Source organism: Anomalospiza imberbis, chromosome 11 (assembly GCF_031753505.1).
Source record: "Anomalospiza imberbis isolate Cuckoo-Finch-1a 21T00152 chromosome 11, ASM3175350v1, whole genome shotgun sequence".
NCBI classification, from domain to species: domain Eukaryota; kingdom Metazoa; phylum Chordata; class Aves; order Passeriformes; family Viduidae; genus Anomalospiza; species Anomalospiza imberbis.
In genome coordinates, this window is record NC_089691.1 from 22,854,340 (window position 1) to 22,877,944 (window position 23,605).

Consider the following 23,605-nt stretch of genomic DNA (forward strand, 5'->3'; position numbering starts at 1 on the left):
TCCATTTGAGCAGGACAGCCAGGGCAGAGCAAATCATGATCTCTAGACCCTTCCATAGGGAACTGGGGACTCCCTCTCAGACAGACCCACAGGAGCTAGCCCCACTCACCCCCAGCCCATCCCTTGCTCATGCAGAGCAGACCCTCGCAGGCGGGCAGTGGAGTGCAGGCTGAGCCTGCTCTTAATGCCTTGCCTGGCAGTCTCTGCCACACAAACCCTTGCATTAACATCTACCCTGGCCCTTGTCCTACACTCAGATGGCTTTGCTCCTCTACTGCCATTTCCTCTGTCAGTTCTGATCGTCACCCATTTCCACCGGATCCGTTTTGCTAATTTCTATTTCTCTGTCTGCAGGCAGCTGTCTCCTGGCCTTGGCCCTTAACCCACATATTCATAAGTGCAGCTACAGCATCAGCAGAGAGGATTATTCCTGTTCCCCAAAGCCCTTCCCCTTAGCCAGAGCCAGGGGCTGCTGCTCTTAGTGCACTGCCAGCACCAATCACCTCCATTGCAGCTTTGGCAAATCCAGCTCATCCACAGCCTGCTGTAATGTCCTGAAGAAGCCGCTCCCTCCTCCTCAGTACAATTACAGCTGAATTCTGTCTCTTCTAGGCATGTATAATGGGGACTTTGAAAGACGTAGCACACAAACAATATCTGGTATTTCATGAAGTACCTTCTTTGGGAGGGCAGTTTTGAAAGGCTTTTAAACTTTTCCAGGCAAACTGCACCAGTGCTCAACCTCAGGTCTCACCAAGACCAGCTATGCATGTTGTAGGCTACTCCATTTGCATGCTATCAGATGGGAGAGGAGAACCAAGAAAACAAGAGTGTTGCTTGGTCTGCAAATGGCATGAAAGCTACTTTCAGTGTGACACACCTCCATCACACAGTGTCCCTCCCCAACACGTGCACAAGGCAGGGCACTCCCTCACATCTGCTCCAAGCTTTGCTAAGACAAACAAGACAAACAGAGATGGACAGACAGACAGCAGTTTTCTACTGTGCCACCCAAGCAGGAACGGCTCCTCTCCCACTCCAGGGAGGAGCCTGCTCCCTAAGCTTGCCCAGGGCTGCCATGGACCCAGGCTGAGGTCAGGGACTGGCTTTGTTCAGCATTGGTGCTTCCACAGGTGTTTCCTGAGAGGCTTTTCCCCGCATGTTAAGAGCTGGTGAGGGAGCTGCCCAGCCCTGTTCCACTCTCTGGGCCCCTCTCCCCTCTCTCAGCCAGCAGCCAGCAGTGGGGGATGTGCCAGCTCAGCACACACACCCGGAGAATCCCCAAACAAAGGGGGCTGTTGTGAACCTGGACACCTGGAGACTGTGGAAATGGGATCTGGGAACTCCTGCTGGGACTGGCCTGGCAGTGCCATCACCTCACCAGCCTCTCCCCATGCAGTGTCAGGCTGGCTCTGCTGAGTGCTGGGGTGTGCCATGCCTGTGCTGGCTGCATGCTCTCAGCTCCCTGCACTAAACACCCAATCTGTCATTGGCTTCAGGGTGGGAGAATCACACTCCGTGATCTGTCCCAAATTCCTCACAAGGACCCCCAGGAATCAAAGCGGTTTCTGGGGCTCCAAGTCTCCTCCCAGGCCATCAACTTGCAGCACGGACTGTCCTGTCCCAGCTGAAGCTGCAGTGGAGGCACAAAGGCTCCAAGCACTCCATGTGCCCTCAGCACCCACCCATCGTGGCTGTCCATGGATAATGTCCAAGAAGAAGGCTCATGTAGGGAAGAGAAGAGAAAAAATGCATGGATTTCTCTCCAAGTTTATAGAGATGAAAGCTATCTTTGTGGAACAGCACAGCACAAAGTTATAAGGGGCTTTTCATTGCACAATGACATGGGCTTAGCTTCAGTCTAATCCCTACACATTATTTCATGCAAAAACTAATACAATCTCTGCAGCAAAAATATCAGTTCTAAACAATGTGAGTTTATGGAATGTAACTTACACAGCACAAAGGGGTTTCACAAGTCTCAAAAAATCTCACAGGTTGTAACAACACTTCAGCAAAAGAGGTAGAAGAAAACTGAGTTCCTTTTTATAGCAGGAGAATTGTCAATAGAGCTGGGATGAGACAGACCCCTGCAGGAGCTGAGTCTGGGAGCATGGCTGTGCTGCCAGCATCCTGCTGTGGTCCTGCCACACCCCACACAGGTGACCACAGGTAAGGTGACACCTCAGCAGCTCCTTAAGGACCCCAACATTCCTGTTTGTCAGCCAGCTGGGGAAGGCGTGGGGAGCTGCACACCCACTTCAAGGGGCACAGGAATCACCAAAGGAACACTCAGGAGACAGCCACTTACCACGTAGGAGTACCGTTCCCTGGACCTCCCCTCCCGGCTCACGTTAACCGTGACCACATCCGAAAACGCCTCCGGAGCCTCTCCGGTCTGGCACACGACTCTGTGGATGGACGAGGCAGATGGCAGCAGTGCCAGGGGCGAGGAGCAGCAGCAGCTGGCCTCTGCCTGGCCTCGGGGACAGGGAGAGACAGGCAGGGGCCGGGGACATGCAGGGGTCATGGTCCCTCCTCCCAGCTCCCCCAACTCACGTCTCAGAGACGACGTATCTGTCGGGCAGCGGGGCGCAGTGCACGCCGCCCACGCGGACGGCGCCCAGGATGTCGCTGAAGCGGCGGCCCAGGTTCCTCCCGCGGATGGTGAGCAGCGTGCCCCCCTCCAGAGGCCCATGCAACGGCTCGATCTGTAGCACCAAGGGGCAGGTCATAAAGTCAGAGCATCACAGGATCCCAGAACAGTTTGGGTTGGAAGAGACCTCAAAGATCATCTATGATTCATGCCATTGGCAGGGTCACCTTCCACTAGACCAGGTCAGGGAGAACCAGGAGTTTCTGGCCTTCATCCCTGAGCCAATCCTGGTGCCCAAGCACCACCTGAGCCCTGTGAAGCAGACAGAATCACTCCTCACACTTCTGCTTGCCCAGTGCACCCAACACCAGAGTCTCCTTGCTCCAGCTTGGCAGAGGAGAAATCATCACACTTCTCTGCTGTGCTGGGCAGTGGGGTTTTGTCAAGGATCATTTCAGCTGCAAACACCTCTGGGAAGAAACATGCTTTCTTCCACACACCAGCTTTGAACCCACTCCTACACCACTGGTTTCACCTGACAGCTGCTGCCCCCAGCGCTGTGAGGGGACAGAGTACTGGTCAAGACAACATCCCAGTGCTGCGAGAGGACAGGGTACTGGCCATGACTGTGCTGCTGTTGTTTTTCCCTCTAACATGATGAAGACTGGATCCTGTCACTAGCAAGATGTCCTTGGCACCAGGTGACTTGACAGCATAGAAAGTCAGTGCATAATTCAGTGCTGGTCTTGACCCCGTCCTGTGCCAGGGACAATGTGCAGATCCTCCTCTGCTCCAGGCAGCACAGTGCAGCCAGTCCCAGCCCTGGGCACCACCCGCCACCTCACGCCCCGCCACGCCACACTGCGAGCACCCTGCATGCTGCCCTCGGGTCTTACCTTGCGAATCTCAGGAGGTGGGCAGACTTCAGAGACCTGTGGAGGCTCGGTCTGCAGCCTGCAGCTGGAGCTGCTCTCACTCCAGAGGCAGCGGTGCCCCAGGTCCTCCCTCCCCAAGCACTGGGAGCAGTCGGCGCTGCCAGTCGCACAGTTGTACACCTCCACTGAACCACCAGAGACAACAGACAACATGAGCTCCAGGCCTGAGGCTCGCACAGCTTTGCTTAGCCTAAGGCAATCCAACACATACGCCCCCCCACTCCCACCACCTGCCCGCTACATGAATCCAGTAAAATCTGAAATCCAGCGGATGAGCGGAGCAGTCTGCACACACAGCGAGACGAGGCAGCACTTGGCTACCATCCTGCAGGCTTCCCAGAAGGCCTGGGCGCTTGTTCACACTACAATATAATTTAGCACGTTCTTTTCCTTTTTCTCCCCCTTGGAAAACAAGCAACACCCAAACTTGGAACCTTTTGTCAATTAATGGTACATGTTTCCAACTCTCAGCATCCACATGGGAAGCTGCTTGGCAAAGTTGGCTCCATCCTGCCAGGAAAACAATCACATTGCTTCCACACTGACAAAAAATGGGGTAGTTTGTGCTCTGTACAGTGTTTACAGTTCTGTCCTTCCCCCTGTGACCACAGACCCCTTTCATTGACTTCTTCTCCCTTCAGATCTGCTCAGCTCAACTTCCATCTGTTTTTCTCATACTGCCTTCACATCTCCATTAGCTGGTGCCCTGGGTTACATTTCCTCTCCAGCCTCAAGACTTCTGCCACTGAAATGTGGGTATCCACGGAGGTAATGGTCAGAAATGCTCAGGAAACATGGCTTTCACACCCTTTTCCCCACAGGAGACTTTGCAGGAGCACATAAAACACAGAAACAGACACATTTGGCACTTCTGCTCACAGGAGCATCTTAAGGCGCTTCCTGAGTAACTAATGAGTCCCTCAGCCTCAACGCTCTGCAGCGCTGTGCTAATGAAACTCCATCAGCACCAACACTCTGCCTGTGCCATGCTAACGAAACATCACTGGTACTGAGGGTCTCTCCTATTCCCCGCAAAAAAAGCTTATTCCATGTCATCTGCAGTCTCCCCAGGAGATTACACTGGGTGGTTTTCCAAAATAGCACAGCTTGTATTCCTTCAATGGACTATCAAAACAGAGTGTACAGTAAAAGCTAATCAACGTTGAAATAATAAACAATAACATCAGCAATTTCATTAAAGACACTTTTAAAAAGATGCTCATGTTTGTCTAGCAGATCTCTGATGCAAAGCAGTCTCTCTAATGTGACTCACACCAGCCTGAGCAAAGCGAGGAGGAGCCAGAGCAGCATAACAGTCCCGTGGGAACTCCAAATATTCTGGCCAATTCCGATGGATGCAATCATGGCCTATGTAAACGAGCTCCTTCTCCATGCAGGAGGAGGGGAATTCCACCACACTTTTTCTGCTGTGGTTCCTGCTCCCAGCGCCACCCACACAGAGAACTGAGTCTTCTACACAGCCAAAACCCCGTGTCCCACTCCCCTCCTCAGGGTTACCACTGTATTGCAAAATTATGCCCTCCTCTTTCTGCAGAGAAACCAGACCTCATGCCTGCCTATGCTGGTATTTCCAGGTATTTTCACTTTGCAAGATAATCCTCCTCTGTTCACAGGGGTTTATCATGGGGAAACCTTTCTATCCTGGTCACTGGGGTGCTGGTGCTTGCGTCTTTCTCCCTGTCACAGCCATCCTCCAAAGGAAAGCTCTCTTTGGGCTCTCATCCTCCTCTGCACCTCAGATAAATCAGCCCCTTCTGCCACAGCTGCTGACACTGTTGAGAGGCAAAGGAGCCTCGGGAATGCTGCCTCCAGCCAGAGCCCTTGGCAAGGGGCACTGCCAAACCTCGGCCACGCAGCGAGTGGCAGCTGCTGTGCCAGCCCGGTTCCGTGGCTGACCCACTGGGCTCGTCCTGCCTGGCTACCGTGTCTGAGTCTGACTCATTTCGAGTCTGACTGCCTGCCCTCCTCAGTTTGCTGATGTAGCAAGGGCTTTTTTGGGAATCCAGCCACTCTTCGCAGAGACAGAGAACAGGCCAGGGGTGAAATGTGCTTACACATTTTATTCCTTCTCAGCAGAGGAAGCAAAAAGAAGGACTCAATTTTCACAGCATGTGGAACGTTGATGCCATGCTCCTGTGAGAGCTGAGGGAAGAGCCCTGCCCCATCCCTCCTCTCCCAGGGAGGAATTCCTCTCTAGCCCACATCCCGGCTGTGACTGAGAGCACCAGGTAACCTGAACCATGCACCGCTGACAGGTGAGACCTGAGCTGCACTTCAAGGCGGGGCTTGACTTTGTCTGGGATGTGTGGGTGCCACTCTAAACTCACGTTCGTGGGGGGTGACTCTGGGTAAATACACTTTTTCATGTGCCTGAGAGAAGGAAGTGCGCTGTGCCCACTGGAGCCATGGTTTCTCTCCTGCAGCCATGAACTCTGCCCAGGTTTGAGAGTTGTTCACGCCAACCAGATGAGAGAAGCACAAAAATATTTTCAACTCAGACCTGTCATCATATCCGGACTGTCAATAAATCTGTCTGGTTTGTCCTTCAGCTGGAGGTTCACTGGGAAGCGATGGCTTTTCTCTGATGTGTGGAGCTGCACACAAAACACAAACAAAAACTTATGAAATTTAGTGAAATAGGAGGTTACATACACACACCCACCCCCCATGGATTGACCTTTCTTGTGAGGCTTCTTTGACCACTGCTCCTCCAGACACAAGGGTCTTATCCTTAGCAGAAGAAGTGAGACAGCTGTTTTGTTTTAATAATTTTGCTGAAGTCCCAGTAAAGGGCACCAGGACACAGTGCATATCGTGGTGAGCACAGAGTCCTGGGTTGCTGCTATTTTTAGCAGAAATGGACAGGAAAACGAGCAGCCAGGACTGTCTGCACATTCTCAGTGTGGGGCTGTGATACAGGTGATGTGACGGGAAAGTGCTCTTCTCCAGCTGCCACTTGCAATGTTCCTACTGGTGAAAGCCCAAATGTTTGCTGCATTTTGCAGGTGCAGTTTGCCCTCCGGCAACCACACACTGCTTTCCAGTGAGCATCACAGCATTTTCTCAGGCCAATTCCTTGTTCAAAGTAAAAGCTACAGAAACAGCAATCCTGAAAAGTGGCCAATTTTTTTGTCTGAACTAAACTCTTCCCCTTTAGAAAGGTAAACAAGCAGCTCTTTCCCAAGCCCCAGGGGAGCGGGGACCAGAGCAACTGCAGATCACCACAGAGCTGGGAACACAGCATCGGTGACATGTGTGTGCCCTGCCAGCATCAGCACATGCAGAGAGCCCAGAGGGCGAATGCAGGAGAGAGAGATGGACGGGAGAGAGCAAGTGGTGTCCCACTGCCAGGTGGGAGGTTGGGGGTAAGACCCTGCCTGCCCTCAGACCTGATCCTCAGCCTGGAGGAAGCAGGGCTGGCAGCCTCACCCCTCGACTCACCAGCACATGTACACACTCCACGGCAGAGGAGTTCACCCACCGGGCTTCAAATGTCCTGTCTGTCCCAAAATGGCACTCCAGAGCTGTCTCCTAGGAGAGGGAAGACAAGGGCAGAATGGCTGCAACAACCATTTAGTGCAGTTCTCTGTCTGTCAGTCGATCAGCAGGGTCCATGTCCCACCTTGATTCTGCCACTGGCACCTGAACTCTGCCCAAGTCAAACAGGAGATCAGTACCCGACACCAAAGGTGCAGACCAGGAGCTGTGCCTGGCCCACAGCACACACAGACCAGATGTGCCTGGCTGGACTCTTGTAACCCCAACAGCTCCTCTGGGCCGAGGTGTGTAGAACTCATGCTGCAGCACAGACTGAGAGCCAGCGTTGTCCCAGGCCACCTTGTCCAAACCAGCCCAAACCAGTCGGAGATTTGGGCTCAAAGTTACCTTCCTCCTCCTCCTCCCAACAACTACACTGAGCAAATCTCTAATTCAAACGAGGACCCAGCCGAGAACAGGTTCAAAGACAAACTTCTGTGCTGTTCTCCTGATAACACAAGGATGATATCCTGCACCAAATTATTGCTGTACCCACATCCTGCAGGAAAAAATCCTATCTCCAAGCAGTTGATGCTTCACCACTACTGAGGTCTAACTACCCTTTGAAAACTGGCAGATCTGATAAACGACATGGAAGGAAGCACCAGGCTCCTGGCAGGCAGCTGCTGGCTCAGCAAACACACAGGCAGGATCTTGCCCAGTGCATCACCTGCCCCCAAGCAGCTCTGGCTCTGCAGGCTGCCCAGAGCCCTGGCCTCATGTCCCTGCCCATGCAGTGTTCCTGCTACAGCAAAGGGTTGGGGCACATGTCTCTGAGGCTCCCAGCTTCAGCAGCACTCATGAGTTCCTCCAGAGAGGGAAGGAGAAGAAATCCTACCCGGCACCCTGGGACAATGAGCAGGAGGTGATGGAAGGAAGCCAGACTGCCAGAGCCTCTCCTGCTGCCCCTTTCCTGCTGACTCCATTTCCTGTGGGTTCCATGCACTATTGCTTCCTCCTCAGCCACCTCCAGCATCCAGACAGGAAGAAGGATTTCTCACCCTGTTTTGCTGATTGCAGAGGTCACAGCCTCCTTCCTGGAGGCTGGAGCTGTGCAGGAAAAGGCCACCCCATCCAGGCACGAGGGTCTGCTCTGCCCCTGTGCTGAGGGCAAGGAGGTGTGGTGGGAGTGGTGCCCCCACAGCCTCTAGCAGCACCCTCCAGCATGCCAGAACAGCTCCATGGCACTTCCAAAATTCTCCTCTCCTGAAGAACAAGGAGCCATTTGGCTGCCCACAATGCTGGAATCATCAGCAGGGGCAAGGCAAATGTGGCCCCATGAGCCCTGTTGATCTGAGCCAAAATTACTCAGGGCAGCTTTCTACAAACACCAGAGCTTATTCAAGCACTTTCCCAGTGCTCAGCCTCTTTGCCCCAAATCCCTCTGGTTCTTTCTGGCATGCAGCACATCTCCAAAGGCACCATTTGATGTCCACTCCTGCTTTTTGCTGTTAGAATTAACATGTCAGAAAATTTCACAAAAAATACTTTTTCACATCAAACGAGCTCTGCAGTGATGACCCGAAGGACATTTCCACACCAAATGAGCTCTGCAGTGACAATCTGAAGTTAAACAATGCTTCCATGCTGTACTCAAACACTGTGGCTCAGACAGGGCTCCCTGCCCACCACTCAGAGCTGTGTCCTTTGTTCCTCAGCGCGGGCACTGGCGCCAGGCTGGATGGGGTTGGGAGAGCTGACACCAGCACGCTCTGTGGTGGAGCAAACACCCACAAGGGAACAGGGAGTTTTATTTCCCCCAAACACCTGTCCAAACTTTCCCATTGCCTTTAGGAACTCATTTACCTTAGAGAAAGTTGCATTGGCCAGTGAGATCATGATGTTCCGAGATACACCCGTGGGCATCGGCTCCAAAGGGGCAGGTACTATTTGAGGACAGTCAATTTTCTTCTGCTGGGTACAAAAACAAGACAAAAAAGGGGTTAGCTGGGTGCATGCTGAGCATCCTCAGCAACAAGAGAAGAGGAACCATGAAGGTCCTTGATAAGATTCATTTCACTGGGAAATGGGAACTGCCAGGTGCACAGTGACCGTGTACCTGCACTTCAGCCGCCACTCTGGCCGTGACAGGGCCAGAATAACTCTGAAAGGAGGCACTGCCACCTCCAATGGCAGATCTACCGGTGTTACCCTCTCCTACCCCCTGTAAGCCGTGTCACACCCATTGCCTTGCTCACTCCTGCCAGCACCTGCAGAGCCTGTGCTCCAGGGTCTCCACCTGCACAGCGGCGCTGCGGAGTGCACAGGCTGCGTGTGCAGGGACAGAGGGTAGGAGGAACTACAGGGCCTTCAGTGAGGGGGCTGCAGTAGTAGGGCAGCTGCAGTGAAAAGGCTTAAATGAAGCTGAAAAATTATTTTAAAAGGTCATCTGTCTCCTTACTTTTGTTCTTGTTTTAAATTGATGTCTCAGACACTGGAGCTGACTCAGAATTCCAGTCTATGTGACAAACCCGTCCTGTTCTCTCATGAGACGTAAATCACACTGCGAAACTACAGCAAAAATGAAGCCAGATTGTGCATGGCCCCAGGGTACATCCAGAGTAATGCCTGTGACAGTGGAGCCATTGGGGTAAAAGACAACAAAATACTCAGTCCATTATGCAGAATCATTTGCAGCAGGCAAGATTTTCTCTCGCTTGCATTAAAGGTTATCCTGCTGTGGCTCCACTGATGCCAGTGCTGCTGCTGCTGCTCCAAGGAGAGGCCAAGCCTGCCCTCCCAGTGCTAGGATGCCTGTTCAGACACATCCCTGCAGCCAGACACATCCCTGGGACTGGACATGCAGCAAGGAGAGGTTTCTCTCCTGGCCTCCCCAGACCTAGATAGGGGTCAGGAAACTACCTGGAAGTGCCTGCTTGACTGTAGAAAAAATATTTCACTTCTGTCAAGACACTCATCTAACCAAGCATAGTTTGTGCTGCCTAAACAAGGAGATTAAATAACAGAGATGAACGTGATATGGGAAGCAAAACAGCAAAGCAAACAACTGGAGAGAGATTTCAGTCCCAAGCCTCTTCCAAGGAAATAAAAAGAGTTAAAATAAAACCAGCACAGCTACAATTTCAAGCAAAACCTCCCCTGGCCAGGTGAGTACTTGCATGTCATCAGAGCTGGCACAGCTTCCCAGAGAAATACACTTTAGAGGACTGATTAACTTGTCATCTTGCAGCCCCTTCTCCTGCTGTTCACCAGCCACCAGCAATAGAGCTTCCAGCTGACTATATCCTTCACATCTGGATCAGAGGAAACGGGCAGAATGTCCAAGATGCTGCGGGTGGAGCCAGGAGGATGCAGCTTTCCCTGCAGAGCCATGCTCAGGTGCAGCCGCGCCAGCAATGGTTTGTTTACCAAAAGCTCCAACTGCACAATAAAAGCACCATGTTTCCAGGGCTACAGAGCACCTCTCCTGCTCACAAGATCAGCAGGAGGCACAGAAAGAAAACAAACATGCCCAAGCAGGTCAGCATCCAGCCCAATTGTACCTCTGGAGCAGGAGATCCAAGGAGATAGTCCTTTGCTAATCAAGGACGAACCCAGGGCAGTCCCCAGGTGACCCCACAGCCCTGATGTCACCCAGTGTCACTGCTGAAACTGACACCCCCAAGTCCCTGGCACGAGCAGCACAGCAGTGCCCAGCAGCGCACACAGCATGAGCACCCACTGCCCCAACAGCAGCATGTGCCAGACCCCTGCAGGGTTCCCCAGGCTCTGGCACAGGACAGACACCCAACAGGAGCAACCATCAGGATGGTCTTCAACTTCCCAGCACCCATTCAGCCAGCCAGAGAAAATGCCAGACACTGAAACCTGTGAAGTGGACAAAGAAGAGGATGCTTCCCCAAAACACCTGGGTATGCACAGGCAGGCACAGCTGACCCTACACTACACACTGCCCTGTGCTGCTGGGAGCTGCCACCTGGCAGGGACTTTTCCATCCCCATTTCCCAGGGGTTTACAGGATCCGGAGCTGTAAGTGCTGGCCTCGGCTCCACCCCCATGCTCTGCACTCTTCCCCACTGGAGGAGAGTGGATGCCAGGGCTGGCCCTGGGCTCAGCCTGAGAGAGAGGGTGGGACATCTGACACGGGGCCAAACTCCTCTCGATGATGAGCATGGGGAGCACTGGAGACCTGAGTTAAAAGCAGTGGTGCAAAAGGGATATTCAATTTACAGTGTAAAAGCCTGGCTTGGATCTAGAGCAGATTGATTGCTAAAAGGCCCATTTTATTTAAATTAACTTCAATTTAAACTTCAGTAGTAGGAAAACTCTAAGCCTCTGGGTATTAAAGCTGCAATTTGGAAGTTGCTCTCTGGGTGAGCACCCTAGTGGTGCCCCAGCACATTTTTAACATAAAGCAACCTCGAGTCAAAGCCAAGGGAATGGTGGAGAATGGCTGTTTCTTCTTGCACTCAAACCCAGGTGGCCCAGGATGTGGAGAAAGAGCAGCCTTGCTCCAGGTATGAGAAGTCATGGAAAGCCAAGAGATGGAGCCCACAGGAGGCACCAGGAGAGCTGAATCCCTGGGCCAGCCTCCCCACAGGCACGGCTCGGCACAGCACAGCGGCAGAGCACGGTGCTAGCCACGCGCACACATCCCCCTCCTGAACACAGCTGAGCAGGGTGCCCCAAGCCCAGCAGGGCACGAGCCATGGCCAGCGAGTGCTGGCCACTGCTGGAGCAGGCACGGAGCCCAAGCAGCAGCTGAACGAGCCTCACCTCCACCCGCAGCACATCCTCACACTGTGAGTGGTTGGAGACACAGCTGTAGGCAGAGGGGCACCAGTGACACTTCCACCTGACGGAGAGGCAGCTGGTGCACCTGAAATGGCAAAGGCAAGGTGAGGAAAGCAGAGTATAGGTTGCTCAGAGGGGCCACACCTCAGCCCTGCAACCCATCTTCACACTGTTCAGCCTTTAATGATGCCTAGAAAAACCCACAGCAGGTGCTGGATTTCCCTCTCCTTTCCCTGGGAGCTGGCAGGGGATGTGGCCAGAGTCCATCACCCCCGGGCATCCCTGCCTGGCCTCAGGCCATGGCAGACTGAGAGCCACCCTCCCCTGCTTAGCAAAAAACGCTTCTCCCTCAAAAAAATGTTCTTTCCCCTCATCTGTCTCTCTGAGGAGCCTGGCATGCTGGACCTGACTAAGACTCTCTCTGCTGTTTACACAGACATGGGAGCGCTGGCAGGCCCTGTGGTCAGGTCCTGATGTCATGCTCCTGAGAGGTGGATGAGTTTTGGTGTGAGCCACTAGAGCCCCCTCCAGCTGATGGGGGTATGTGACTGCTTCCACCCAGGGCTGGAAGGAGCAAGAGAGCATGACCCTCCCTTCCCCAATGCCCCACAGATTGCTGGGGAGGCCACCTCTGCTGCTGAAGGGTTAACAGAACAAGCTTTATATAAAAATATTATTTATGTTTAAAAGAAACCAAACATGTCCAGATGGCTTGAGGACCCTCCTCTGGCATCACATCTCCCACGGTCCTGCCAAATCCTGCCCAGGCCCCCAGCCGCCTACTTTCAGGAGCTGAGCTCCCCCATTAACCCCACACAGGAGGACCCTCGTCCAGCTCTGTGCTGGCACCCTCCCCGCTTCAAACTGCCCCTCACTGTCACCCAGTGCCCCATTGTCACCCTCGCCCTGCCACCACCTGCCCGTGGTGGCTCCGCTGCCTGCACACTGCGGCCACTTACGCTCTCTTCGGGTAAATGTTTCCAATCCTTTTGCAATCATAGATGGTGAAATTGGCCCGGATTATGTTTTTGTTGTTGACCCGGAGAGAAGTTTCGACAATCACGTGGTCTGAGAAAATCAAGCCAAAGAATATTGGGTTGCAACAGCCCCTTGCTCACGCTCACACTCAGTAGACGAGAGACCCTTGGGAAAACAAGGGCTAAATATGATTTGTTTTCTCTAGGGCTTCCTCCAAGCTGCATTTCAGAACTTGGACCAGTCATCCTTTCTCCTCTGACGTTCAGCTCTACCCTCCTAAATCAGCACTTTACATTACTCTCACAAAAAAGAACATGGTGACTTTTAGCACAAAATTCCAGCATGTTATGCAAGTGTTAATTAGCAGATTTAATTATTGTCTTCACATACAGTTGGTGTTAAACTATAATTTTTAAAATGTGGTAATTAAAACATGTTAGTTATCATGCTTTAAAATTCCGCTCACTTTCCCTGTGCCAACAAACCTGCAGAGAGCGGAAATCCCTTTTTTGGCTGGTCAACACACCATACTACCTTCCCTCCCCCCAAAATTGCCTATTTCTTTTCCTTTGCAATTTTGCCATATAAGCACCAGGGAGAAGAAACAATGCCTCTTTCAGAATACAGAGAATAAATCAGCGCACTGGATTCCAGAAATTCATTTGGACATTGCTGAAACCAATAATACAGAGCTGTTAATGATCTCCCATTCTTTGGATAGTTTGGGAGGAAAGCAATGCAGCTTTACAAATGGGCCTAGGAAAAGTGGAATTTTCAAAAGGACTAGCTAATTCTCCCCTTACTGAAGTCAGCCATTTTCAATAGCACATTCACTCCAGCCTTGAAGGGTGAAAACTTTACAAGCACTCAAGTCTGGACTAAAGCATCAAACTTCTCCAAAGGCACTGAGAGGGGCTGACTGCATCGCTAAGTGGCCAGTTCAGATCTGGCCAGCTCAGCCAGCAGCTCAGCTGACTCCAGCCTCATCTGCAGGTGCTCATCTCCTCTGGAGGCAGCTCCATGGAGCCTCGAGACCCGCATCCCCTTTGGCACCATCGGAAAGCAGGGGACACTGGACACCTCTGGCTGGCTTTTGATTGCAAAATGGGGCTAAGAGTTCCTGGGCTCCTTTAGGTACCCACTCGCTCTTCCTCCAGAACTTCTTCTGAAAGGCAGCGTGTGTTTATATTGACATTGAAAATATCAATATAAAAAACTACATTATTTCCCCAGGGCTAAAACATTTTTGGCTTAGTACATACTAAATCTAAAGCAGAAGCTCAAAACAGATAAAAATAAGTACATGAACTGGCATTTAAATTCTGATGTTTAAAACAAAAATTCATAGATTTGAAATGCTATAAATTCATGTAAAGATGGTGGAACTCCTATGCTTCAGAGTCATATGCCCTGTAAAACAGACACAGCGTTGGGCTTTTCTTCCCTGTATGTGTTAACTGCACATACAACTGAAAAAATAAATAAAGCCTATTAAAAACTATGTCCACAAAAGTGGTTAGAAGGAACGCAGCTTGTTTGCCTCTACATACCTTGGTCATCAGGAAATGCTGGATATTTCTCGTGTGGAAGCAAACTGCAATAAATAAATTGGTTCACATAATCCCCAGCAACTCTGGCTACAGTGTGGATGTTGTTTCCGTAGTCACATGAAATATTTGTTCCATTCAAGTTCGGGATAGTTCCATTTATTTGTATTATCAGGGCCTATATTAGACAAAAAAGTCAGCTATTATCACAGAAAATTGTATTTCAAAATTGTCGACATTTTAGAAGCTTTTCAGAGGCAGGCAACTCCAAAACAAGCCCACAGACAGGGTCTGTCTTGAAACAAATAATATTTTGATAAAAACCTTTAAAATATAATTAAAATACTTTAAAATAGCAACAACACAAAACCAGGAAATGAGTTGACTCAGCTGTCTGCAGCTGATTGTGTTTGAAATTTTGCGACCCTCCCCTGTGTGTTTGGTGCAGCAGCTCTGGGTGGTTTTTGCCTGTAGGCTCAGCTCAGGGTGCTGTTTTCCTACAGACTTGGCATCCAGCCGGCTCAGGCTGCGGGGTGCAGCAGGTCACCCCCAGCTCCCCGAGAGCCTTGGCCTGATGCAGCAGCATGCAGCAGAGCTCAGCATCCCCCTGACCCACATCCAAGCCATGAGGAGCCGTACTGCTCCAGCCTGGGAGCAGGCAGTGGCTCTACAGACCCTGCAGGAGATTGATTTGGAATTGGCAGCAAACGCACCGGGTTCTCTTTGTCAATATTGATCTCAGGCTCCAGGATGGTCATGGAAGGGCACTGCTGCACTCCTCCACTCACACTCGCCCAGAAGTTGGCCCCGGTGAAGTTGGTGCACTCATGCTGCAGAGAACACCTGCAACAAACAGAGGAACAGCTTGTGGTTGATAAGTTTTAAAACAGGTAATAAAATTGTTGAATTGCTTGGGAGGGAAGCTCCTGAGAAAATCTTGTGTCTGTATCTTTCTCCTTCATCCATGCAGCTAAGTCGTAACATTTGCTGGTATGTTTTAAAGGTCTGCTTGCCATGATAAAAACATGAACTCCCACAGCACCAGTGGAGCAGCAGGACTGAGGAAGGCAGCAAAAGGCCAGGCTGAACCCAAACTCAGGAGGAGAGAATGACATTTTGTCCGACATCTTCAGTTTGCAAATGTGGAATCTAATTTTGAATATCCCCTTTTGCATGTGATTGTCTTCTACTGATAGATGAGATCTGCAGAGGCAAAACATGGACTTTCATAGGGTGTGGGTTCTCCCAGTTCCAAGGTTTGAGACCTACAAGAGATTCTTTGCACTGGCAGTGCCTGTGGCATAACAATGCAGCTATGGTGAAATCCTGGCTCTGAAGAACATCCCAACCCTTTGGGCCGGATGGAATAGTTTCTAACAGCACGTATTTTGTAAGGAATGGAAAAAGACTGTTGGTAGTGTGACTGGGGGGAAATACAGAAGGCACCAGAAATTCTTGCCCAGGCTTGAGGGCCAAAGGACACGCTGAAGCGCACCAGGACATGGCTGGTCCTACCTGGTCTCCATCGTGCACCACCCGCAGTAGGCGTCAGCGGCGGCCAGGCACTCCGTGCACGTCGAGTACTGGCTGCAGGCAGCCACCTTCACCCGTGTCATCTGCACAACGACAGCACAGCTGCTTCCAAACGTGGCACAGCCCCACAGGAACACCCGCCCGGCCAGGACGCAGCCGCACAGCCACGTGCAGCTGGAGACAAGACACCAGCACCTTGGGCTGCGACACCCTTCCCCTGGAGCAAACTCACCCAGCACGCCACAGGAGCAATCCCTGGCATGGCTTGGAAGCTGGAGCTGTGCCATGGCCACTTGGCATGGGGATGAGCCCAAGAAGCCACCTGCCCACTCGGGGCCCCTGGAGCCTGTCCAAGCCAGGGGCTGCAAGCCCCTAGGGCTTGAGAAACCACAGGGTTTGCAGCCAGCTGAGCTGAGCTGAGCTAGGCTGGGCTGAGCTGCTCCTTTTCAGCTGGTGCCATGGCAGGAGCCATGTGAAACCAGGTTACAGAATGTGACACTGCACCTTTCAGAGGAGTCCGATGGACATAGCTTCACAGCTTGTCCCTCTCTGTGAAAAGCTCTCACCCAGACCTGCAGAAAGCTCCTCTCCAGACAGAGCCCAGCACTCTCTGTCTGTTTACACAAAGACCAGAAAGCAGCACCACTCTAGAAACCTTGATTTGTGAAAAAATCAAGTACCTCTGGGGACTCACTTGGCAGGAGCAGTTGGAAGGGAAAGCATGTGTTGGTTTCTGCTCTCTCCTCCTTTGATCTCTAAACATTTGGGAAGGAAACCTGAGTGGTATGGAACAGGGGGGACTGAAAATGTGAGGTGCCAAGAGCCCTGAGCTCCCACCAGGCAAGCACACTCCAGGCTGTAGGCTCCTTGGCCAGAGCCCCACTTCACTCACAACTGTTCCCCAGCCCTGTGGGGCTCAGCAACCCCACCCCAACCCTGCCAAGCTCCTGGGGAGCTTCCCAGGATGCTAACTCCACCAAAGAAAAACTAACTCATCAGATTTATTGGAAAAGAAGCAGTCAGAAGAGGCACCATGAGCACCACACCAGTTGTTTGATCAGCCTGAGCGGAGGGCACAGCCCAGCCAGGGGCTGAGATGAGACAGTCAGAGCCATCAGCTAAAGAGGCTTCCTGGGAGGGGTCTGTGAAATGATAATGACCAATCTGCAGGGAATTAAAGCTCGGAAAATACAAACACAACGTGTAACATTTGGGGTTGTGCATCTGTTTTGACAGATTAAAATGCAATTCAGGACAAACCCTCAGTGCCTGGAGCGCTCAGCTCTCATCTTCCTACTGTGTTAACTTGATGGAGATGGGACCACCTGTCTGTACCTGCTGCAGTTCTCCAGGTCTCTGCAGAGCCCTCCTGCCAAGCACTGAGCAGAAGCCTCCCCAGGAACCACATCTGACAGGCAGACTTTTTGTCTGTAGGATCTCCTGAAAGCCTCCCTAAAGACCATGTACTGTCATTTTGGGGTTTCTGTACAGGAACAACCTTTCCTTATTTCTGTGCTTGTTTCTGCACTCCCATAAGTGCAATCGGTTTCAGTACCTTTCATTCTTCTTTTTACCTGACCACCACAAAGACCTGATAAGCTGGGCTGCATGGTGTTATCACCCAGCACAGGAGAATGGACAGGCACCTCCCCAGAAAGCCCAGTGACAGCCAATAATCTGAACATCTTGGCTCTCACCATTAAAGAAAATCTTATTGACCCTTTCTGCTCCCAGCTCTGAGCTAAATCAAATGCGTGCTGTGCTCCAAGAACTGTTTTGTTGAGGACTGAAGATCTCACCTGGTAAGAGGTCATCAGGTAGAGGTAAGTGGAATCAGAAGGGTCAAATTGCATGATGGGATGGACAGGCTCTCCATAAGCCACCAAAATGGATCTCCTGCTAATAACCTTCATCGTACTGTCCAGGTTTATCTGTAGAGAGAAGAGGCCACTCATTGAGACCATTTTCAAATGCTAAGGGGAGAAGATTATTTCTCCTTGGTTATAAATAAAAACCAGAATGGTATTCAGTGGTGCCCCAAGTCGTCAAGCACTTTGCAGGCTGCACACACAGAGTTTTCCTGGAAAGTTAGCTCTGTGTCACTGGGCAGGCATGGCATGGCCCAGAAAGCCCCAGCCCTGCTCAGTGATGCAGGACCCTCAGTGTCCCTGGTCCCTCTGAGGGGCTGCCTGTGGAAAGTGTCTGATTGGAGGCTCTACCCCTGCACAGCTTCATCCAGCAGTCACAGCAGCATTTGTGTTACCCTCATGCAAGTGGCACCAGCCTTCAGGCATTCTGTATTCATACACACATTCTGTACAGAGAACACTGAGTTTCCAAAACTTAATGAAAAACAGTGAAAATCAGCAACAGAGCTGTACAGCATGGCATCTCCTGCTCCCTGCATATTTGAAAAATAAGTGTTGTCACTCCCAGCCAGAAGAAGCTGCTATCCCTGCTGACTCCGGAGGACCATGGCAGCTGCAACAAGAGTGCCAAGTCCTACCTTGCCGCATGAATCACCAACAGAAGTGCTGGCAGTGATGGAGGAGGCTGTACAGCATCAGCCTGCCTTTCAGTTCTCTGAATGTCTTGGCATTTGACTTGAAAATTCAGTAAATTAAATGTGGCATTGCTGCGAGGAAATAACAATGGGGCTACACAATTTCTCGTGACATTCACTTTTGAGCTTAAAACAGAAAGGGAGTGAGGAAAATTCTGGCCTTCTTACTAGCAAAGGAAGGCAATAATTGTAATGACCAAGTGTGCCTCTGTTCTCTAAATGTGGATTAATTAATTAACATAGGTTAATTAATTCTTACACTAGAGCAGCACTGACACACCCCAGTATGACAGCACAGGCTCAGGCTTCTCCCTAAGAAGAAGGCTTCTCGCTAAGTAACATAGCACAGAAAAAGGGTACTATCACTGTGTCCATTTAAATTATTTCCCTGGGATAACCCAAGATGTCCATGAACTGAGCCCTGACGTTCTCCACTGCATCCTCTCTCCCTCACTGCTGAGATATGCTCCTCGTGGCTGTTTACAGACACCTGTGTCTGGCTCTCTCTGCCTCCTGGGCAGGTTCACCCTACACCCTCTTCCCACAGGCAATTTCCCTGGATTCCAGGGGGCTGCAGGCTCTGGGGGAGAGCCCCCACAGCAGCACAGAGGGGCAGTGACCACCAGTCCTGGTGCAGCAGGGGAGCAGGCTGGGTGGGCTGGAGGATACGCACTGCCCTGGGTGCCGGTGGGAGCAGAGCGAGTGAAGTCCTGGGTAACCCCACCACAGCACTCATCTGTGGCCTTCCACATCTGCACACACCAGGACAGACCCCTCCCTTCCACCGTTACCCTTGAGGGCACCACACCCTGGCACACCGTGCCCTGGCTGTGCTGCCCAAGCACTGCTGAGCCTCTCATGACAGCTAGATGTGGTCTTGGTCCTCACCAAATGCCCATCTGCAGCCACAGAACTGCATTAATTCACCATACATGCCCCTGGTAGCCCTAAGTGCTGCTGGCGGGAGCTGGGCAAACACTGTTTCTGCCCCTCTGCTGGCTTTTCTCAGGCAACAAATCCGAATGATTTGCTCACGCAAAGTACCTTGTGTCCCGTGCCAAAGAGCAAGGAGCCCCAAAGGTAGAAGGGCTTCTGGTTATGCAGCTGTGTTGTGGAATTAGATTACAGCTATCTGAGCAAATTATCCCAGCACAGGGTAGCCAGGAGCCTCTCCCTAATGGAGGCACTGCAGATAAGGCTGGTCTCTGTGAGATGATAATGGAGCAGAGCTGTTAATGCCGTGTGAACAGGCTGCTCTGCGTGTGGCATGTGCCCCCCAGCCCCTGCGCCTGGCCCAGCGCCAGCTCCCTCCCCCTCACAAATTACCTGCCCCTGTGGGCAAAAATCAAAGCAGGGAGCCTCTTTGTGATTGTTCCCACATTTCTGCCCGGAGCACTGTGAGGCAAGGGAAGAAACTGGGTAAGTTTTCCTCTATCCAAGTATTTTGATCCAGTATCCCCCCTTGTGCATCAGTCCCCTCAGGCAGAGATAAAGCAGGTATCAGCTGTCTCTGCTCCAGGCCTTTTCCCCCTCTTCTCTATGGGCTTTTGATACTGGCAGTTTACCAGACTGCTGTGGCTGCCTGGAATCAAAACTTTCTCTGGCAAACTTCAAGCACTAAGGTTACTGAGAGCTTGGCCTTGTGTCCTGGCTGCAGAGCTGGGGCATTGCATCACCCTGCATCACCTCTTACATGTTATTTAGAACAGACTCCACCATGGGTTCACACCTGCTTTGGATTCAGCTGTGAAGAAGAATCTCTTTGTGATTCCCCTGTCTACACGGAGTCTTCAAAAGCCAGCACCTCAGAGGGAGAATTTATTAGAAGAGCTTTTAATAATTTTAATAACGTCAACAATTAAAATAATAACAAAATATTGTAATAAAATTATATTATAGTGTGTGTGTAATCGTATTGCTTTTAAATCATATTAATATAATTAATAAAATAGTATAATTAAATCAATTAATAATTCAATGCTGCACAATAGCATTTTCAGCTTAGGGTTTATCAAAAACATCCTACTCCCATGGCAGCCCTGAGCAGTGATTAACAGCCCCCAGTCATCAGGCGGCATGTATCACTGTCCAGGCTATGGCAGTACCCAAGGACTTTTTCATTGCCTGAAGGAAGCAGGTGCTCAAACCAAGTGGACAACAGATGTCATCCTCTGGGCAGAGCAGAGGTGCTGGAAGGGGGAGCCCCGACACCCACCCTGTCCCCAGCTCTGCTGCCCCACGCTGCTGCTGCTGGGCCCCACTTGCCTTCAGGAGTCCTCCACTGGCCGTGCCCAGGAACACGACCGTGTAGTTGTTGACGCTGGCCACTGCCACCGCAGTCAGGCCACTGTAGGTGAAGATGGGGGTGGCTGTGACGGGGTTCACGATGGCCAGCGGGTGCTGAAGGTGTGCGGCTCCACAGTCCAGCTGCTCCGGCTGCAGCTAGGGAGAGACACAAATATCAACAGGCTGCACAAACATCAGTGTGCTCCCTTGCCACCCCCCTCAGGAGCAGTGGGGACTTCTCAGAGCCCCGCTCTGCCTTCCTAGAGCCCCTCGCTGCTGAGCCACGGAGCAGGAAAATGCAACTGGCCCTGACTGCTGAGCTGACCTGCAAGGGCTGGCACGTGGGGCACAAGGCTGATAGCAGGGCTGCCACATGGATTCACTGTCTGGTGCCAAGGGGCAAAGGCAGTGGTTAAGGACTTGTCACTGACCTGTGTCTATGAGCAGGCATTTGACTTGTTTGGCCGAAAGCAAGACAACAGACTTGACTCTCCTGTGCTAAATTGATTAGTGCATTTGCTGCGTGACAGCAGCATTTGCAAGTGGAACTGATGCCTCATATTCCTACTACCCTGACAAGATGCACCCAAGATTTATGAGCCCCTCACTCCAAATCCTCTGAGACTCTCATGTTATTTCTGCTCAGACAACTTGGATGGATTCGACAACGCCTGAACATCACAGCAGTCTCACTGCCAGCAATTCACCTGCAGTCACTCCTGCAGCAGCTTTTGTGAGCTGCAGCAGGTGCAGCTGGAGCCCTTCAAATGAGCACGTTTCAAGGGCCATCACCACATCATCCACAGTGTCACCCCAGGTTTAGCCTAGGGGAGGCTGTGACTCCACTGTCACACTCCTGAGCAGGGCTGGCATTCCAGCAGCAGCAGGTATCCGCAGGTCACCTGCCTACAATCCAAGCTCCAGTTGTGGGAAGTGCCTGTACAAAATTCCTGCAAGAGACACCTGCAGGGTTGCATCCCACGCCCCAAGGACAAAGCATATTTATGACTTTCTGAATCCAGTCATAAGGCAGATAGCACTGCCACAGAAGCTGACAGAATTCTGAATTTAAGCAGAATAAATGCAGGGATTTGAGGCTGTATCTGTCAGGGAATGGGAAAGCAGTTTCCACCAGGCAGAAGGTGACCACCAGCGTGTTCAGCACAGTCCTTCTTCTCTGGGCTACACCAGGGCCCAAATGCTAATTCCCTAGTCATCTTCATTATTTCATTAATGGAACCAGGCTAAAGCTTTGGCTCTCTCCTCTCTCCAGACACTTCAGAAGATTAAGCAAATCTATAGGCTTTGCAACAGGAGGGTGAGACTGGGCAGGGTCTCTCAGCAGGGTCATCCCACTTTGGGGTGCAACTCTTGCCTCATGCCCATCTGCCCCCAAGCCACCATGTGTCTTGGATTGGTGCCACACCACAGCAACACATTCCTGGGGAGATGTGGGGAAGAAACATGCTAAACCCCAAAAGGAATGCAAAGTGATGGGGCTTTGTATGCATAAGCAAGAGATGGTGTCCCTGCACCAGCAAAAGAAAAGAAGCTCCAGACGCCCACAGGGGGTGGTGACCTCCCTGTCACAGCCAGGACTGGTCCAGGGAACAGTCAGCATGGGGACTGCAGGCCATGGCACTGCCCACTCCTCTTCCTTGCATGGTAGAGGACAGCAGCAAACCTCACCAGGAGCTGTGGATGCCAGCCAGCCCTTGGTGTGTTGTAGCAGCCCCAGCAAACAGCTTGGGCTACCCAGCAGAGCAGTCACACCCCACAGCAACTTGTGCACATGAGCACGTACCCCTGCCCACAGGGATCATGCTGCTGCAGACACATCCAGGGCTCATATCTCTGCTGCTGGGCTAGCACAGCCACAGTGCCACTAGAGACAGGCTGGGTCTTCTCCAAAAAACCACCCTGACCTTGGTCCCCTGTGCCCCACCAGACCCCGTGGCCACCGCTGGCTGTGCCAGACACGGAGTAACAAAGCCTGATGTGAAAAACTTCCTATGCTCAGATGAGTGCCAAATGAGGCAGCACATTTAAAGCTGTAGCTCTGTTCTTAGGGGATCAAGACGAAAGGATCAAGTTTGTGGATGCAGTGCTAAATGCATTTTGCAGTTTTACTGCATCTCATTCTAGTAAAAAATAAAAACCACAGCCCAAATTCTTAAATGTGTATGTTTTCTCTGAAACTGGGCCACACAACTTTTTTTATACTATACAGAGGACATGGCAAGCCATTCATGTTTCTTATTTAATGATTCCTTCCCTTCCCAAATAGCTATTTAGAAATTCACTTGGGGTTATTTACTTGTCTTAGGGATGGTTATCTCTAGCTCTTTTTCAGTACTCTTTAAGAACATAATGACCTGAAGCTTACAAGGCTCTTTCCTGCAGGGAAACAGAGACACAGAGGGACCTCCAGCCTGCTGGGACCCCAAGGGATGCTCAGCACCTCTCTCTATGGCAGCTGCGCAGGAGCTGGGACCAGCATCACTGCCTGCCAGCCTGAAAGACATGGCCCTTTCTTCTCACAGGTGGCCAAAATCACGGGAAGTCCCTTATCTGCAGCGCCTGCCGGCTTATAAATCATGCATTTCAGAGCTCATATCAGTGCAAAGTGTTTTCCATAGTAAACAGGATGTAACTATTCTAACACAGGCCAAGCTTTATTTTGGCTGCACACATCCTTCCTCTGAAACACCTTTCTTCAAATGACATCAGATCTTCCAACAAACGGATGGGTAGGCGACATATGGTATTTCCCTCTCCCGGGTCCAAAGAAGGGATGACATGCTGTGCTGCTGCTACCCGTACCCCACAGCACCAAGAGGACAGCTAACTCCAT

General features: G+C 51.4%; 1 protein-coding gene across 2 annotated transcripts in view; it reads right to left on the bottom strand.

Annotated features, from left to right (window-relative positions):
* PLXND1 (plexin D1) overlaps window positions 1–23,605 on the bottom strand; it is a 68,694-nt gene that overhangs the window by 30,363 nt on the left and 14,726 nt on the right. Inside the window, exons 2-14 of one of the 2 annotated variants that reach the window (XM_068202377.1) lie at window positions 20,731–20,907; window positions 17,702–17,833; window positions 15,885–15,985; window positions 15,083–15,212; window positions 14,373–14,547; window positions 12,804–12,912; window positions 11,827–11,929; window positions 8,896–9,003; window positions 6,994–7,083; window positions 6,053–6,146; window positions 3,493–3,656; window positions 2,560–2,711; window positions 2,312–2,411 (exon numbers count right to left, since the gene is read on the bottom strand). In XM_068202377.1, coding sequence (XP_068058478.1) covers window positions 2,312–2,411; window positions 2,560–2,711; window positions 3,493–3,656; window positions 6,053–6,146; window positions 6,994–7,083; window positions 8,896–9,003; window positions 11,827–11,929; window positions 12,804–12,912; window positions 14,373–14,547; window positions 15,083–15,212; window positions 15,885–15,985; window positions 17,702–17,833; window positions 20,731–20,907 — 1,635 coding nt within the window. The remainder of the gene's footprint in view (window positions 1–2,311; window positions 2,412–2,559; window positions 2,712–3,492; window positions 3,657–6,052; window positions 6,147–6,993; window positions 7,084–8,895; window positions 9,004–11,826; window positions 11,930–12,803; window positions 12,913–14,372; window positions 14,548–15,082; window positions 15,213–15,884; window positions 15,986–17,701; window positions 17,834–20,730; window positions 20,908–23,605) is intronic. The other variant, XM_068202378.1, reaches the window with a different exon arrangement.